A 14,450-nucleotide genomic window follows, 5' to 3' on the forward strand; every position below is an offset into this window, starting at 1 on the left:
CAGGCTGTGGGTGAGGCCCCCCGACCCCCAGGCTGTGGGTGGGCGAGGCCCGTAGGGGCCTCGGGGCGTGCGGGGAGCGGCCGCCCTCCGGGCCCGGGGCGGGGCCGCACCTGCCGCGCACCTGGCCGGCGGCCCCGCCCCGGGCCCCGGCGTGCCGCGCGCCCGGACGCAGGCCCTGGAGGTGAGTGCGGGGCGCCGGCGCCAGCCGCGGCGGGCCGGGCTCGGGGCCGGGCGCTCCGGGACCCCGCGCGGCCCTGCGGACCCCCGGGCCGCCCGGAAGCCCGGCCGCCCGCGCACTGGCTTCCCTCGGCCCCACCGCAGGCGGCGGGGCGCCGAAACGCGAGGACCCCGGCCGCACGGCCAGACCCCGGCCGGGGGCTTCCGACGGCGCCGGAGAGAGCGGGCCGGGGCCGGGGCCGGGGCCGGGGCCGGGTGCGCGGCCGGGCCGGGGCGAGCTTCCGCCGCCCGCGTGCGCCGCCCTTAGTGCGCGTGCGCCCGGGCCCGCCGCCCACGCGCGCGCCCCCGCCGCCCACGTGCATTACGCGCACGTAGCTGGGGGCGGGCCCGAGCCCGAGCCTTCCCGGGAAGGCGGGAGCGCGCGGTAGCTCGCCGGCGAGGCAGGTTGCGCTGGCGCGGGCTTCGGCGCGGGTCCTCCCGCACCCCGGCCCGACCTGGGTGCTCCCGGGCCGCGTGTGCCCGGGTTTCCGTAGCGCAGTGTGGGGGACGCGGCACCGCGCAGGGCGCATGGGGGGCCCCGCCGGGCACCGAGCACGCCCCGCCGCCGTGCCCAGCCAGGGCGGGAAGGCCCCGCGAGCTGCGTCCTGCCCCCCTCCCCCGCCCCCTGCACCCCGCCCCCCTGCACCCCCGGCCCCCTGCCCCCCTGCCCCCCCGCCCCCCTGCACCCCCGTCCCCTGCACCCCCCGCCCCCCGCCCCCCTGCACCCCTGCACCCCGCCCCCCTGCACCCCCGTCCCCTGCACCCCCCGCCCCCCCGCCCCCTGCCCCCCCGCCCCCCCGCCCCCCTGCCCCCCTGCCCCCCCGCCCCCTGCCCCCCCCGCCCCCCTGCCCCCCCCGCCCCCCTGCCCCCCCCGCCCCCCTGCCCCCCGCCCCCCCCGCCCCCCGCCCCCCTGCACCCCTGCCCCCCCCGCCCCCCTGCCCCCTGCCCCCCCCGCCCCCCTGCCCCCTGCACCCCTGCCCCCCCCGCCCCCCTGCCCCCTGCCCCCCCCGCCCCCCTGCCCCCTGCACCCCTGCCCCCCCCGCCCCCCTGACCCCTGCCCCCCCCGCCCCCCTGCACCCCTGCCCCCCCCGCCCCCCTGCCCCCCGTCCCCCTGCCCCCCGTCCCCCTGCACCCCCGCCCCCCTGCACCCCGCCCCCCTGCACCCCTGCACCCCGCCCCCTGCCCCCCGCCCCCCTGCCCCCGTCCCCCTGCCCCCCCCCGCTCCCTGCACCCCTGCCCCCCTGCCCCCCCGCCCCCCTGCCCCCTGCCCCCCCCGCCCCCCTGCACCCCCCGCCCCCCTGCACCCCGCCCCCCTGCCCCCCGCCCCCCTGCACCCCTGCCCCCCCCGCCCCCCTGCCCCCTGCCCCCCCCGCCCCCCTGCACCCCTGCCCCCCCCGCCCCCCTGCCCCCCCGCCCCCCTGCCCCCTGCCCCCCCCGCCCCCCTGCACCCCCGCCCCCCTGCCCCCCGCCCCCCTGCACCCCTGCCCCCCCGCCCCCCTGCCCCCTGCCCCCCCCCGCCCCCCTGCACCCCTGCCCCCTGCACCCCCCGTCCCCCCGCCCCCCTGCCCCCCCGCCCCCCTGCCCCCCGCCCCCCTGCCCCCCGCCCCCCTGCACCCCGCCCCCCTGCACCCCTGCCCCCCCCGCCCCCCTGCACCCCCGCCCCCCTGCCCCCCGTCCCCCTGCCCCCCCGCCCCCCTGCACCCCCGCCCCCCTGCCCCCCGCCCCCCTGCCCCCCCGCCCCCCTGCCCCCCTGCACCCCCGCCCCCCTGCCCCCCGTCCCCCTGCCCCCCCGCCCCCCTGCACCCCCGCCCCCCTGCCCCCCGCTCCCCTGCACCCCTGCACCCCGCCCCCTGCCCCCCGCCCCCCTGCCCCCGTCCCCTTGCCCCCCCGCCCCCCTGCCCCCCCCGCCCCCCGCCCCCCTGCACCCCCGTCCCCCTGCACCCCCGTCCCCCTGCACCCCCGTCCCCCTGCACCCCCGTCCCCCTGGCCCCCCTGCACCCCCGTCCCCCTGCCCCCCGTCCCCCTGCCCCCCCGCCCCCCGCCCCCCTGCACCCCCGCCCCCCTGCACCCCCGTCTCCCCTGTACCCCCGTCTCCCCCGTCTCCCCTGCACCCCCGCCTTCCCCGTCTCCCCTGCACTCCCGTCTCCCCTGCCCCCCCCGTCCCCCCGCCTCCCCTGCACTCCCGCCTCCCCCCTGCACCCCCGTCCCCCTGTCCCCCCGCCTCCCCCTGCCCCCCCCGCCTCCCCCCTGTCCCCCCCGCCGTCCCCCTCGCTTCCCCCCCCCCCGGGCCAGCCAGAGGAGACCCGTCCGGTTCTGAGGGCCAGGCCGGCCGTCTGTCTGTCTGTCCCGGGGCCCGGGCTTGGGCCGCAGTGGCCCGCAGTGGCCCGGGAAGGGGACGGCCCTCCACCGCCCAGGTCAGGCCCAGGAGCTGCTCCGCCCTGTGACCACTCATCCGGGCCCTGCCGGGCGCTCTGCCACAGGACTGTTCTCAGCAGGCCGTTCCCTTCTGCAGGGGCTTCTTGTCCGCACGTCCAGGTGTACACACACGTCCCTGCGTCCGATTCGCCTTCGTCCCCTCCCCTTCCCAAAGCCACTGTAACACCTGTCCCCAAAGCAGTGCGACCCGTTCGCCCTCCGCCACCCCGTTTGCCAGCGGGACCCGTGTCGTCCCGTGTCCTTCACGGTGGCACTGCGCACGCGCCTCATGTTTCAATCAGAGCGACTCCCAGCCGCGCCCTTGCGTCTTCACCCCGCTACCCTCCGTGTTCGGCCAGCAGCTCCTGAAGGGTCTCCTTGGCTCTGTGGAAGGTTGAGGTCAGACAAGCACGGGGCTGGCCAGAGAGGACCCAGCCACCCCGAGGGAGGGGACCCAGGAGTGGCCCCCTGCCCCGCCGACCCGCCTTGGGAAGACAGGGTGCTTCTGGGGCCTTCAGGCCAGGGCCCTGCACATCACCCCAGCACGTGCCCCTCTCCCCCCCCCACACACACACACTGCACGGAGGCAAGTGCAGAGCAGGAGGCCCCAGAGGCCAGCATGGCCCCACGCAGCCTCGGGAAGAAGCAGGCAGGCGGGGCCAGAGCTGCTAATGCCCGCCAGGGGAAGGGGTGGGTGCCTGGGTGGAGCTTCGGTTTGGGAGAGGATGTGACTGCAAGGCCAGGAAACTACAGGAAAGTTCTAAAATAACACTCACAAAAGCAGGTTCCCTCCAAGCTGGGGGTGCGTCCTGGGGAGCCGTGGTGTTGTGGACACTTGCTGGGGTCCAGCAGAGGGCCTGCTCCCCAGCACACACCACTGACCTCAGCAGTCTACTTCTGGGGGAGGGGGAGCCGAGAGCCGGAACCGGTGACCGCCTTCACCGCTGCTCCGTGGCTTTGTGGCCTGTTCTCGGAGCTGGGCGTGGCCGAGGACCCCTGAGCATCCCCCACGCACATACCAACATGTGCCAACGCACACGCGTGTGTATGTGAAGCCAGCACTGGGAGTATATAGCAGTGTGTACAGCTGTGGTAGCCACAGGCGTGCGGCAGGAAGGGTGTTGGGTGGAACCCAGGGTGCACACCAGCCAAGGTAAGCCTGGTTTCAGGGCGTGGGTCAGAGGGGTGCACAGATTGTTGGGGGGGGAGGGTAGCTACCTCGGCTTCTGAGGCTGTCTTTGCAGGGGCTCAAGATCTTGAATCTGGGGAGTTCACGAATGGCTGCTAGGGCTGGGAATGTGGCTCAGTGGTAGAGTGCTGGCCTAGCATGCATGAAGCCCTGGGTTCAATGCCTCAGTACCACATACATAGAAAATGCTGGAAGTGGCACTGTGTCTCAAGTGGTAGAGTGCTAGCCTTGAACAAAAGCAGCTCAGGGACAGTGCCCAGGCCTGAATTCAAGCCCCAGGACTGGCAAAAAAACAAAACAAAACAAAACAAAAAAAAACACCAAAGAAACAAAAAAAGTGGCTGCAGGGGACGCTATGGGACCTGCGGGGCTGGAACACGACTCTATGTTTATGCTGTGCGGGGCCTTTGCACGAGAGGGTGTCTTCTGCACACCTTCCGAGGGCAGTTCTGCTTGACGGGCTTTCCTACGGCTTCCCTCCACTCCAAGGGGCTTCTGGACAGGTCCCCTTGCCAATACCAACAGAAGACAACTACAGGCTGAGCTAGTTCCTAGGGCAATTGCTGCCCAGCCAAGCCTGGTTTCCTGGCTGGGGGAACATGGGCGGGATAGGAGGCTTATCTCTGAGGAACCCTCTGGGGCTTTAGTGTGGTGGAGACTTTTTAAAATTCCAGTACTTAGGGTTGAACTCAGCCCTGCCCCTTAGCTTTTTTGCTTAAGGTTGGTGTTCTACCACTTGACCCATACCTCCACCTCTGGCTTTTTGCTGCTAATTGGAGATAAGAGCCTCATGGATTTATCTGCCTCTGGCTGGTTTTGAACCACAGCCCTCAGGTCTTAAGTCTCCTGAATAGCCAGGATCACAGGGGTGAGCCACCGGTTCCGGCCAAGGAGGAGACATCTTGAGGGTTCCTGGGCCTAGAGTCTTGGGACTGACCCCAGGTCACTGCTGCCCAGGTCACTGCTGCCCACGTATCCCCTCAGTGAGAGGGTGCACCGGGGTCAGGAGACCCCAGGGTCCAGGCGACTGAGGAGTAGCGCTCAGCAGCTCCTCCTTGTACCGTGTCACTAAGGGCTTTTAGAGTCAGGTGTGTGTAGCTACTGCTGGCCTCTGAGTGGCCCAGGACCTGCATAGGAGAGGACAGCCTTCGGTCAGCCCTCAGAGTAGCCTCCATTGCAGCCCCGTTGGCGTTTGCCCCTCCTGGCTCAGGGACTGCAGGCCCCAGCTGACCCGCAGAGTGACCGTAGGGGTGTGTGTGCCTGTGCACACAGGCACATGCACTGCATCTAGACCTCCACGGCTGGGAGTGACTTTGAGCTAGAGTCCAGCAGCCAAGTACTGTGAGTCTCCAGGACCTAGCGGGGCAGCAGGCCCCGGGCACCCGCTGGCGTGCAGCAGTCCTTTGCAGGGATACCAGGGATGAGGCTGTCCCCTCACAAGAGCAGACTGTATGTGGTATGTGTCCACTGCACCCCTGGGTCATCTCTGTGGCCCCAGAGCAAGAAAAAAAAAAGTCATAGACTTGAGATCCTCTTCTTGTCCCCCCGGGCAGTGTGAGGTGGCGCCCACTCTGACTGGGCGGGTGTCTGGCAGCTCACTGAGGCCCCTGGGCCTGGCCAGAGCCCCATGGGAGCTGCCTGGCATGGTGCCTGTGCTACCTGTCGTAGGGTTACTGGTTAACTCATCCTGTTCCTGTTTAACTTGTTCCCTGGGGATGGCGGCAGCCTCTGACCTGTCCAGGCACCCTGGCCAACTGACCACAAGGACAGAGAGGGTTTCCGCCCAGCCGCTGGTGGAGCAGTCTGTTTCATTAAGGAGCTCCTGGAGCCGGGGGCGGCCCACCACCAGTGTTCAGCCTGTCCCGGAGAGGCCCCGGACAGAGCCATGGCAGGTAGGTGGGGCACAGAGGCACAGGCTTCATTCTGCATCCTGATCCTGGCTCCGGGCCACACACTCTGCTCTTGCCTGAGTTCTCTGCTCGGACGCAGGCTTGGGTACAAAGGCCTCTGCTCACTGCTCCTCAGCCTTTGGCCCTGAGCCCAGAGGAGGCCGTGAGGCCGTGAGGCCAGGCCCAGGCCCAGGCACCCAGGGTGAAACCCAGGGGTACAGAGATGAGGGGCTGAGGGACACCACACTTCTGGAATCTACCCCTCAGGCCCCGGCCAGGGCTCATCACCCTGATCCAAAGCTGAGAAAGTTTGGCCCGCAGCCAGCCTGTGGACAAGGAGGGTCGTGCAACCTCAGGCTCCCAGTTCTAACCAGCCCTCTCAGTGCATTTTTTTTATTGGGGCTTGAACTGATGATCTTGGCTCTGTCCCTGAGCCTCTCTGTGCTCCAGAGCTAGCACTCTACCACTTGAGCCACAGCACTTCTGGCTTTTTCTGAGTAGTTTATTATAGATAAGAGTCTCACAGGCTTTCCTGCCCAGGCTGGCTTTGAACCTTGATCCTCAGATCTCAGCCTCCTGAGATGCTAGGATGACAGGTGTGAGCCACCAGCGACCGGTTCAGTGTATATATTCTTTTAACCTGTTGGTGCCTAAGATTTCTGCATTTCCCCCATCCGGAGCAAGCTAATCCCAGAGGTGTGGTGTCTGTTCTCCTCTGGGTGGGAAATGTGGTGGCTAAGACTCATGTCTTATGTAAAGAGCATCCAGGGAGCTGGGCATTGGTGGCTGGTGCCTATAATCCTAGCTACTCAGGAGGCTGAGATCTGAGGATCAAAGTTCAAAGCCAGCCCAGGCAGGAAACTTGTGAGACTCTTATCTCCACACCGCCAGAAGTGGTGCTGTGGCTCGAGTGGTAGAGCACTCACCTTGAGCTGAAGAACTGAGAGACAGCGCCCAGGCCCAGAGTTCAAGCCCCACGACCACCACCACCACCACCAACAACAACAAAAAAGAGCATTCCAGGGTTAATTCAAATATTACTTTGGCCATGGCCTCTCTGGACCATGTCCTGGGTCACATTCAGGGCAGATAGAACATTTAACAGTGGCTGCTACTTGGGGCCTGTCCCCTCGGGACTTGGGGATGGACGTGGTGTGACTACCAATCAGCGTTGCTGGCTGCATTATTTCTTCTGGGTCACAACCTGCATGTGGCCTCGGAACCCAACATCACGGCAATAGCTGATCTGCTCTTCTCTCTGCAGGTGTCTGTGGCAGGGCCCCCGACTTCCTCTCCCCATCTGAAGACCAAGCCCTGGAACATGCTCTGGGCAGTGTAGTTGCTCTGAACTGCACAGCTTGGGTTGTCTCTGGACCCCACTGTCCCCAGCCTTCAGTTCACTGGCTGAAAGATGGGCTTCCTTTACCCAATGGAAGTCACTACAGCCTCCAAGAGGACTTCTGGTAAGAGACTACGGCGCCTGAGGAGAGCAGGATCGCCCAGACATGCCCATGGCCAGCAGTCTCTGTGACCTACACTCTGGTCATAACCACCTGGACACGGGCTGAACAGAAGCTAGCCAGATTGGATATGGGTCGTGTCCCTGCGGACACAGTGACGGTAGGGCCAGATCTCCTGGGGCTTCAAGACCCTGTGGATGCTTGCTTTAAGGATTGCCAGGACTATGAGCACTGGCCAGCCCTGAGATCAGAGGACCCCAAGATCCAGGGCCAGGTGGTGGCTGTGAGGCAGCCTTGCCATTGGCCAGTACTGGCCACTTAACTCTCGGCCCGAGAGTCACCCAGGAAGCCCATACCTTCCCTGCCTAGGACTCACCCACCTTCCAGTCAGGAGGGGCTCAGGCATCCACGGAGGCCCCAGAGCCTCCTAAGGGTTGAACTTATTTCCCCAGGGCCAAGGCCAACTTCTCAGAGGTGCTTGTATCCAGTGTCCTGGGGGTCAACCTGACCAGTGCTGAAGACTACGGGGCCTTTGCCTGCTCTGTCCACAACACCAGCTCCTTCTCCTTCACTCTGTGGAAAGCTGGTGAGGGGCGCATGGGGTGAAGGTGGGGACAGCAGGGACCTGGCGCTGAGGGTCAGTAACTGGAGCTCGTCCTGTCGGCAGGCCCGGCGGGCCATGTGGCCGCAGTTGTGGCTTCCCTCCTCGTCCTGCTGGCTCTGCTGCTGCTGGCCCTGCTCTACCTGAAGTGTCGCCTCAACGTGCTGCTTTGGTACCAAGACTGTCACGGGGAGGTGGAGATGAATGGTACACGGGGGAGGGGGGGAGGGGGAGGGGAGGGGGAGATGAATGGTACAGGGGGAGGAGGGGGAGGGGGAGATGAATGGTACAGGGGGGAGGGGGGAGGGGAGGAGAGGAGGAGGGGGAGGTGAAGATGAATGGTACAGGGGGGAGGGGGGGAGGGAGGAGGGGAGGGGGAGGGGGAGGGGGAGATGAATGGTACACAGGGGAGGGGGGAGGGGAGGAGGAGGGAGAGGTGGAGATGAATGGTACACAGGGGAGGGGGGAGGGGGGAGGAGAAGAGGAGGGGGAGGGGAGATGAATGGTACAGGGGAGGAGGGCGGAGGGGGGAGGTGGAGATGAAGGGCTCAGTGGGGGGGAAGCATCCCAGGCGGCCTGGCGGGGGAGATCCCGGCAGGGAGGAGCCAGGGCGCTGTCTGAGGGGTGCCCGGGGCTGGGGGGCAGGAGCAAGAACCTCGCCGGGGAGGTGCGGGGGGTCGGGGCCGGGATCGGCCGAGGCGCCGTCCAGGCCACACACAGGCCCGGCCACTCTCCGCAGATGGGAAGCTCTACGACGCCTACGTGTCCTACAGCGACTGCCCGGAGGACCGCAAGTTCGTCCACTTCATTCTGAAGCCGCAGCTGGAGAAGCGGCGGGGCTACAAGCTCCTCCTGGACGACCGCGACCTCCTGCCCCGCGCGGGTGAGACTGGCCCCCAGCGCTACAGGCCCGCCCCTGGCCCCGCCCACACCGGCCCCGCCCACACCACCTCGCCGGCAGGCCCGCCCCTGGCCCCGCCCACACCGGCCCCACCCACACCACCTCGTCGGCAGGCCCGCCCCTGGCCCCGCCCACACCGGCCCCGCCCACACCACCTCGCCGGCAGGCCCGCCCCTGGCCCCGCCCCCACCAGGCCCCGCCCCCACCACCTCGGCTGCAGTCCCGCCCCCACCGGCCCCGCCCCCGTCGCCTGGGCTGCAGGCTCGCCCTTGGCCCCGCCCCTCCCCGGCTCCCACCCTGCCCTCCTTTGCAGGCCCCGCCCTCATCACCTAGCTGCAGGCCCACCCCCAGCCAGGCCCCGCCCACGGCCCCGCCCCTCCCCGGCTCCCACCCTGCCCTCCTTTGCAGGCCCCGCCCTCATCACCTAGCTGCCGGCCCGCCCCAGCGCCGCCGGCCCCACCCACGGTCCCGCCCTCATCACCTAGCTGCCGGCCCGCCCCAGCGCCGCCGGCCCCGCCCACGGCCCCGCCCACGGCCCCGCCCTCATCACCTAGCTGCCGGCCCGCCCCAGCGCCGCCGGCCCCGCCCACGGCCCCGCCCTCATCACCTAGCTGCTGGCCCGCCCCAGCGCCGCCGGTCCCGCCCACGGCCCCGCCCACGGCCCCGCCCTCATCACCTAGCTGCCGGCCCGCCCCAGCGCCGCCGGCCCCGCCCACGGCCCCGCCCTCATCACCTAGCTGCCGGCCCGCCCCAGCGCCGCCGGCCCCGCCCACGGCCCCGCCCACGGCCCCGCCCTCATCACCTAGCTGCTGGCCCGCCCCAGCGCCGCCGGTCCCGCCCACGGCACCGCCCACGGCCCCGCCCACGGCCCCGCCCTCAACACCTAGCTGCCGGCCCCGCCCACGGCCCCGCCCACGGCCCCGCCCTCAACACCTAGCTGCCGGCCCGCCCCAGCGCCGCCGGCCCCGCCCACGGCCCCGCCCCTGGCGGCCGGGCTTGTTCTTCGGGTGCCGCCCCGTCACCCCTCTCTCCCTGCTCCGCAGAGCCCTCGGCCGACCTCCTGGTAAACCTGAGCCGCTGCCGACGCCTCATCGTCGTGCTTTCCGACGCCTTCCTGGGCCAAGCCTGGTGCAGCCACAGCTTCCGGTACGGGGGGGGGCGGGGCGCCGGGGCGGGGCGCCTGGGCGGGGCTGACCGCGGCTCCCGCAGGGAAGGCCTGTGGGGGGGGGCGGGGCGCCTGGGCGGGGCTGACCGCGGCTCCCGCAGGGAAGGCCTGTGGGGGGGGGCGGGGCGGCCTGGGCGGGGCGCGCAGGGCGCGCGGGGCTGACCGCCGCTCCCGCAGGGAAGGCCTGTGCCGGCTGCTGGAGCTGACCCGCAGACCCATCTTCATCACCTTCGACGGCCAGCGGCGCGGGCCCGGGCACCCGGCGCTGCGCCTGCTGCGCCAGCACCGCCACCTGGTGACGCTGCTGCTCTGGAGGCCGGGCTCGGTGGTGCGGGCTCGGTGCGGGGCTGGGGGGGCTCGGTGCGGGGCTGGGGGGGCTCGGTGCGGGGCTGGGGGGGCTCGGTGGTGCGGGCTCGGTGTGGGGCTGGGGGGGGCTTGGTGGTGGGGGCTCGGTGCGGTGCTGGGGGGGGCTCGGTGGTGCAGGCTCGGTGGGGGCTCGGTGCGGGGCTGGGGGGGCTCGGTGCGGGGCTAGGGGGGCTTGGTGGTGCGGGCTCGGTGCGGGGCTGGGGGGGCTCGGTGCGGGGCTGGGGGGGCTCGGTGGGGGCTCGGTGGGGGCTCGGTGTGGGCTCGGTGGTGCGGGCTCTGTGGGGGCTCGGTGGGGGCTTGGTGGGGGCTCGGTGGGGGCTCGGTGGGGGCTTGGTGGGGGCTCGGTGGGGGCTTGGTGGGGGCTCGGTGGGGGGCTGGGGGGGCTTGGTGGTGCGGGCTCGGTGGGGGCTCGGTGGGGGGCTGGGGGGGCTTGGTGGTGCGGGCTCGGTGGGGGCTCGGTGGGGGCTTGGTGGGGGCTCGGTGGGGGGCTGGGGGGGCTTGGTGGTGCGGGCTCGGTGGGGGCTCGGTGGGGGCTTGGTGCGGGCTCGGTGGGGGCTCGGTGGGGGCTTGGTGGGGGCTCGGTGGGGGCTTGGTGGGGGCTCGGTGGTGCGGGCTCGGTGGGGGCTCGGTGGGGGCTTGGTGGGGGCTCGGTGGGGGCTTGGTGGGGGCTCGGTGGGGGGCTGGGGGGGCTTGGTGGTGCGGGCTCGGTGGGGGCTCGGTGGGGGGCTGGGGGGGCTTGGTGGTGCGGGCTCGGTGGGGGCTCGGTGGGGGCTTGGTGGGGGCTCGGTGGGGGGCTGGGGGGGCTTGGTGGTGCGGGCTCGGTGGGGGCTCGGTGGGGGCTTGGTGGGGGCTCGGTGGGGGCTCGGTGGGGGCTCGGTGGTGCGGGCTCGGTGGGGGCTCGGTGGGGGCTCGGTGGTGCGGGCTCGGTGGGGGCTCGGTGGGGGCTCGGTGGGGGCTTGGTGGGGGCTCGGTGGGGGGCTGGGGGGGCTTGGTGGTGCGGGCTCGGTGGTGCGGGCTCGGTGTTGCCGGCTCGGTTGGGGGCTCTGTGGTGCGGGCTCTGTGGGGGGCTCGGTGGTGCGGGCTCGGTGCGGGGCTGGGCGGGGGCTCGGTGGGGGCTTGGTGCGGGGCTGGGGGGGGCTCGGTGGTGCGGGCTCGGTGGGGGGCTGGGGGGACTCGGTGGGGGGCTCAGTGGGGGGCTCAGTGGTGGGGGCTCGGTGGGGGGCTCTGGGGGGACTCGATGGGGTGGGCTAGGTGAGGGGGGCTCAGTGGGGGGCTCTGTGGGGGCCTCAGTGGTGCGGGCTCTGTGGGGGGCTTGGTGCGGGGCTCCGTGGTGCGGGCTCTGTGGGGGGCTCGGTGGTGCGGGGCTCGGTGGTGCGGGGCTCGGTGGTGCGGGGCTCTGTGGGGGGCTCTGTGGGGGGCTCTGTGGGGGGCTCGGTGGGGGGCTCGGTGGGGGGCTCGGTGCGGGGCTCTGTGGGGGGCTCGGTGGGGGGCTCGGTGGGGGGCTCGGTGGTGCGGGCTCGGTGGGGGGCTCGGTGGGGGGCTCTGTGGGGGGCTCGGTGCGGGGCTCCTTGGTGCGGGGCTCCGTGGTGCGGGGCTCCGTGGTGCGGGGCTCTGTGCGGGGCTCTGTGGGGGGCTCGGTGCAGGGCTCGGTGGTGCGGGCTCTGTGGGGGGCTCGGTGCAGGGCTCGGTGGTGCGGGCTCTGTGGGGGGCTCGGTGCAGGGCTCGGTGGTGTGGGCTCTGTGGGGGGCTTGGTGCGGGGCTCTGTGGGGGGCTCGGTGGTGCGGGGCTCGGTGCGGGGCTCGGTGGGGGGCTCCGTGGTGCGGGGCTCGGTGGGGGGCTCTGTGGGGGGCTCGGTGGTGCGGGGCTCGGTGCGGGGCTCGGTGGGGGGCTCCGTGGTGCGGGGCTCGGTGGGGGGCTCTGTGGGGGGCTCGGTGGTGCGGGCTCAGTGGGGGGCTCGGTGGGGGGCTCCATGGTGCGGGCTCAGTGGGGGGCTCAGTGGGGGGCTCCATGGTGCGGCGCTCTGTGGGGGGCTCGGTGCGGGGCTCCGTGGTGCGGGCTCAGTGGGGGGCTCAGTGGGGGGCTCGGTGCGGCGCTCTGTGGGGGGCTCGGTGCGGGGCTCCGTGGTGCGGGTCGGTGGGGCCGGGCCCCCATACCCTGGCTGGGCCTCCCGCTGACGCAGCCCCACCCACAGACGCCGTCCTCTGACTTTTGGAAAGAGCTGCAGCTGGCGCTGCCGCGGGCCGTGCAGTACCGGCCGGCGGCGGGGGCCGGGGACCCGCAGACCCAGCGGCAGGACGACAAGGACCCCATGCTGACCACGCCGGGTCACGCAGCTCCTGAGCCGGACGCGGACGCGGACCCCGAGGGAGACTTGGGTGCGGCGCTGCCCCGCCGCCGCCCCGGGTCCGGCAGGGGAGAGGGGCTGGCCCGCGGGGGGGGGGGGGGCTGGCCCGCGGGGGGGGGGCTGGCCCGTGGGGGGGGGGGCTGGCCCGTGTGGGGGGGCTGGCCCGCGGGGGGGGGCTGGCCCGTGGGAGGGGCTGGCCCGTGGGGGGGGGGGCTGGCCCGTGGGGGGGGGGGGCTGGCCCGCGGGGGGGGGGGGCTGGCCCGCGGGGGGGGGCTGGCCCGTGGGGGGGGGGGCTGGCCCGTGGGAGGGGCTGGCCCGTGGGGGGGGGGCTGGCCCGCGGGGGGGGGCTGGCCCGTGGGGGGGGCTGGCCCGTGGGGGGGGGCTGGCCCGTGGGGGGGGGCTGGCCCGTGGGAGGGGCTGGCCCGCGGGGGGGGGGGCTGGCCCGCGGGGGGGGTGGCTGGCCCGCGGGGGGGGGGCTGGCCCGTGGGGGGGGCTGGCCCGCGGGGGGGGGCTGGCCCGTGGGGGGGGGCTGGCCCGTGGGGGGGGGCTGGCCCGTGGGAGGGGCTGGCCCGCGGGGGGGGGCTGGCCCGCGGGGGGGGGCTGGCCCGCGGGGGGGGGGCTGGCCCGTGGGGGGGGGCTGGCCCGTGGGGGGGGCTGGCCCGTGGGGGGGGCTGGCCCGTGGGGGGGGGCTGGCCCGTGGGGGGGGGCTGGCCCGCGGGGGGGGGGGCTGGCCCGCGGGGGGGGGCTGGCCCGCGGGGGGGGGGGCTGGCCCGTGGGGGGGGGCTGGCCCGTGGGGGGGGCTGGCCCGTGGGGGGGGCTGGCCCGCGGGGGGGGGGGCTGGCCCGTGGGGGGGGGCTGGCCCGTGGGGGGGGGCTGGCCCGTGGGAGGGGCTGGCCCGTGGGGGGGGGCTGGCCCGTGGGGGGGGCTGGCCCGTGGGGGGGGAGCTGGCCCGTGGGAGGGGCTGGCCCGTGGGAGGGGCTGGCCCGCGGGGGGGGGGGGGGCTGGCCCGCGGGGGGGGGCTGGCCCGCGGGGGGGGGGCTGGCCCGCGGGGGGGGCTGGCCCGTGGGAGGGGCTGGCCCGTGGGAGGGGCTGGCCTGGGGGGGGCTGGCCCGTGGGAGGGGCTGGCCCGCGGGGGGGGGGGGCTGGCCCGTGGGAGGGGCTGGCCCGCGGGGGGGGGGGGCTGGCCCGTGGGGGGGGAGCTGGCCCGCGGGGGGGGGCTGGCCCGCGGGGGGGGGCTGGCCCGCGGGGGGGGGCTGGCCCGCGGGGGGGGGGGCTGGCCCGTGGGGGGGGGCTGGCCCGTGGGGGGGGGCTGGCCCGTGTGGGGGGGCTGGCCCGTGGGGGGGGTGCGTACACCTGCGAGAGCCCCCTTCCCCCTCCCCACCTTCTACGCTGGCCTGACCCTCCCGGGCCGCTGTGGCTGGGGGTGAGCAGACGCAGGCCCGGGCCGTGGGTCTTGGTGAGGGGCAATCTGTGGGCTGCCCACTGATCCAGACCTCGTGTCACCCCCTGCAGGCGTGCGTGGACCTATTTTTGGGGAGCCACCAGCCTCACGACATGCAAGTGGGGTGTTGCTGGGAGGCCAAAGCAGTGAGGTGGACATCTCTGACCTTGGCTCCCGGAACTACAGCGCCCGCACGGACTTCTACTGCCTGGTGTCGGAGGCAGACATGTAGCCCCGGCCCAGCCTGGCACGCAGGCCAGGGGGGCGGCAGGGCGGGGGGCGGCAGGCCGGCAGGCGGGGCAGGAGGTTTCCTTCTGAAAGGCCGCAGCCCCTGTCTGGTTCTCAGGGAAGGAACGTGGCCCCCAGTGCCACGTAATAAAGATCTTAAATTCTAAGCTGTGACCATGCTCTGTTGTGCAGTTATCAGCAGTGGCTTCCGGAGGTGCCTGAGCCTCTGGGACCC

General features: G+C 72.9%; 1 protein-coding gene across 3 annotated transcripts; it reads left to right on the forward strand.

Moving 5' to 3' along the window:
• The first annotated feature begins 163 nt into the window (after positions 1-163).
• Positions 164-14,382, forward strand: LOC138818819 (single Ig IL-1-related receptor-like). Of its 3 annotated transcripts, none has more exons than XM_070009966.1 (10): positions 164-181; positions 5,546-5,712; positions 6,974-7,172; positions 7,622-7,755; positions 7,837-7,977; positions 8,510-8,653; positions 9,715-9,817; positions 10,014-10,164; positions 12,394-12,577; positions 14,059-14,382. In XM_070009966.1, the coding sequence occupies exons 2-10, from the start codon at positions 5,706-5,708 to the stop codon at positions 14,217-14,219; spliced, it is 1,224 nt and encodes a 407-aa protein (XP_069866067.1). In that variant the 5' UTR covers positions 164-181; positions 5,546-5,705; the 3' UTR covers positions 14,220-14,382. The 3 variants fall into 3 exon arrangements, with proteins under 3 accessions (XP_069866067.1, XP_069866066.1, XP_069866069.1); XM_070009965.1 differs by lacking the exon at positions 164-181 and adding an exon at positions 3,369-3,784; XM_070009968.1 differs by lacking the exon at positions 164-181 and adding an exon at positions 3,369-3,784 and having other exon boundaries at positions 10,014-10,131.
• Positions 14,383-14,450: the final 68 nt, after the last annotated feature.

Source organism: Dipodomys merriami, unplaced genomic scaffold (assembly GCF_024711535.1).
Source record: "Dipodomys merriami isolate MVZ:Mamm:240054 unplaced genomic scaffold, mDipMer1.0.p SCAF_78, whole genome shotgun sequence".
NCBI classification, from domain to species: Eukaryota; Metazoa; Chordata; class Mammalia; order Rodentia; family Heteromyidae; genus Dipodomys; species Dipodomys merriami.

Excerpts from the sequence above, each read along its gene's own strand:
- LOC138818819 (XM_070009966.1), top strand. Across the intron at positions 7,756-7,836 it reads CTTCACTCTGTGGAAAGCTG|GCCCGGCGGGCCATGTGGCC; the intron begins GTGAGGGGCGCA and ends TCCTGTCGGCAG. Across the intron at positions 9,818-10,013 it reads TGGTGCAGCCACAGCTTCCG|GGAAGGCCTGTGCCGGCTGC; the intron begins GTACGGGGGGGG and ends CCGCTCCCGCAG.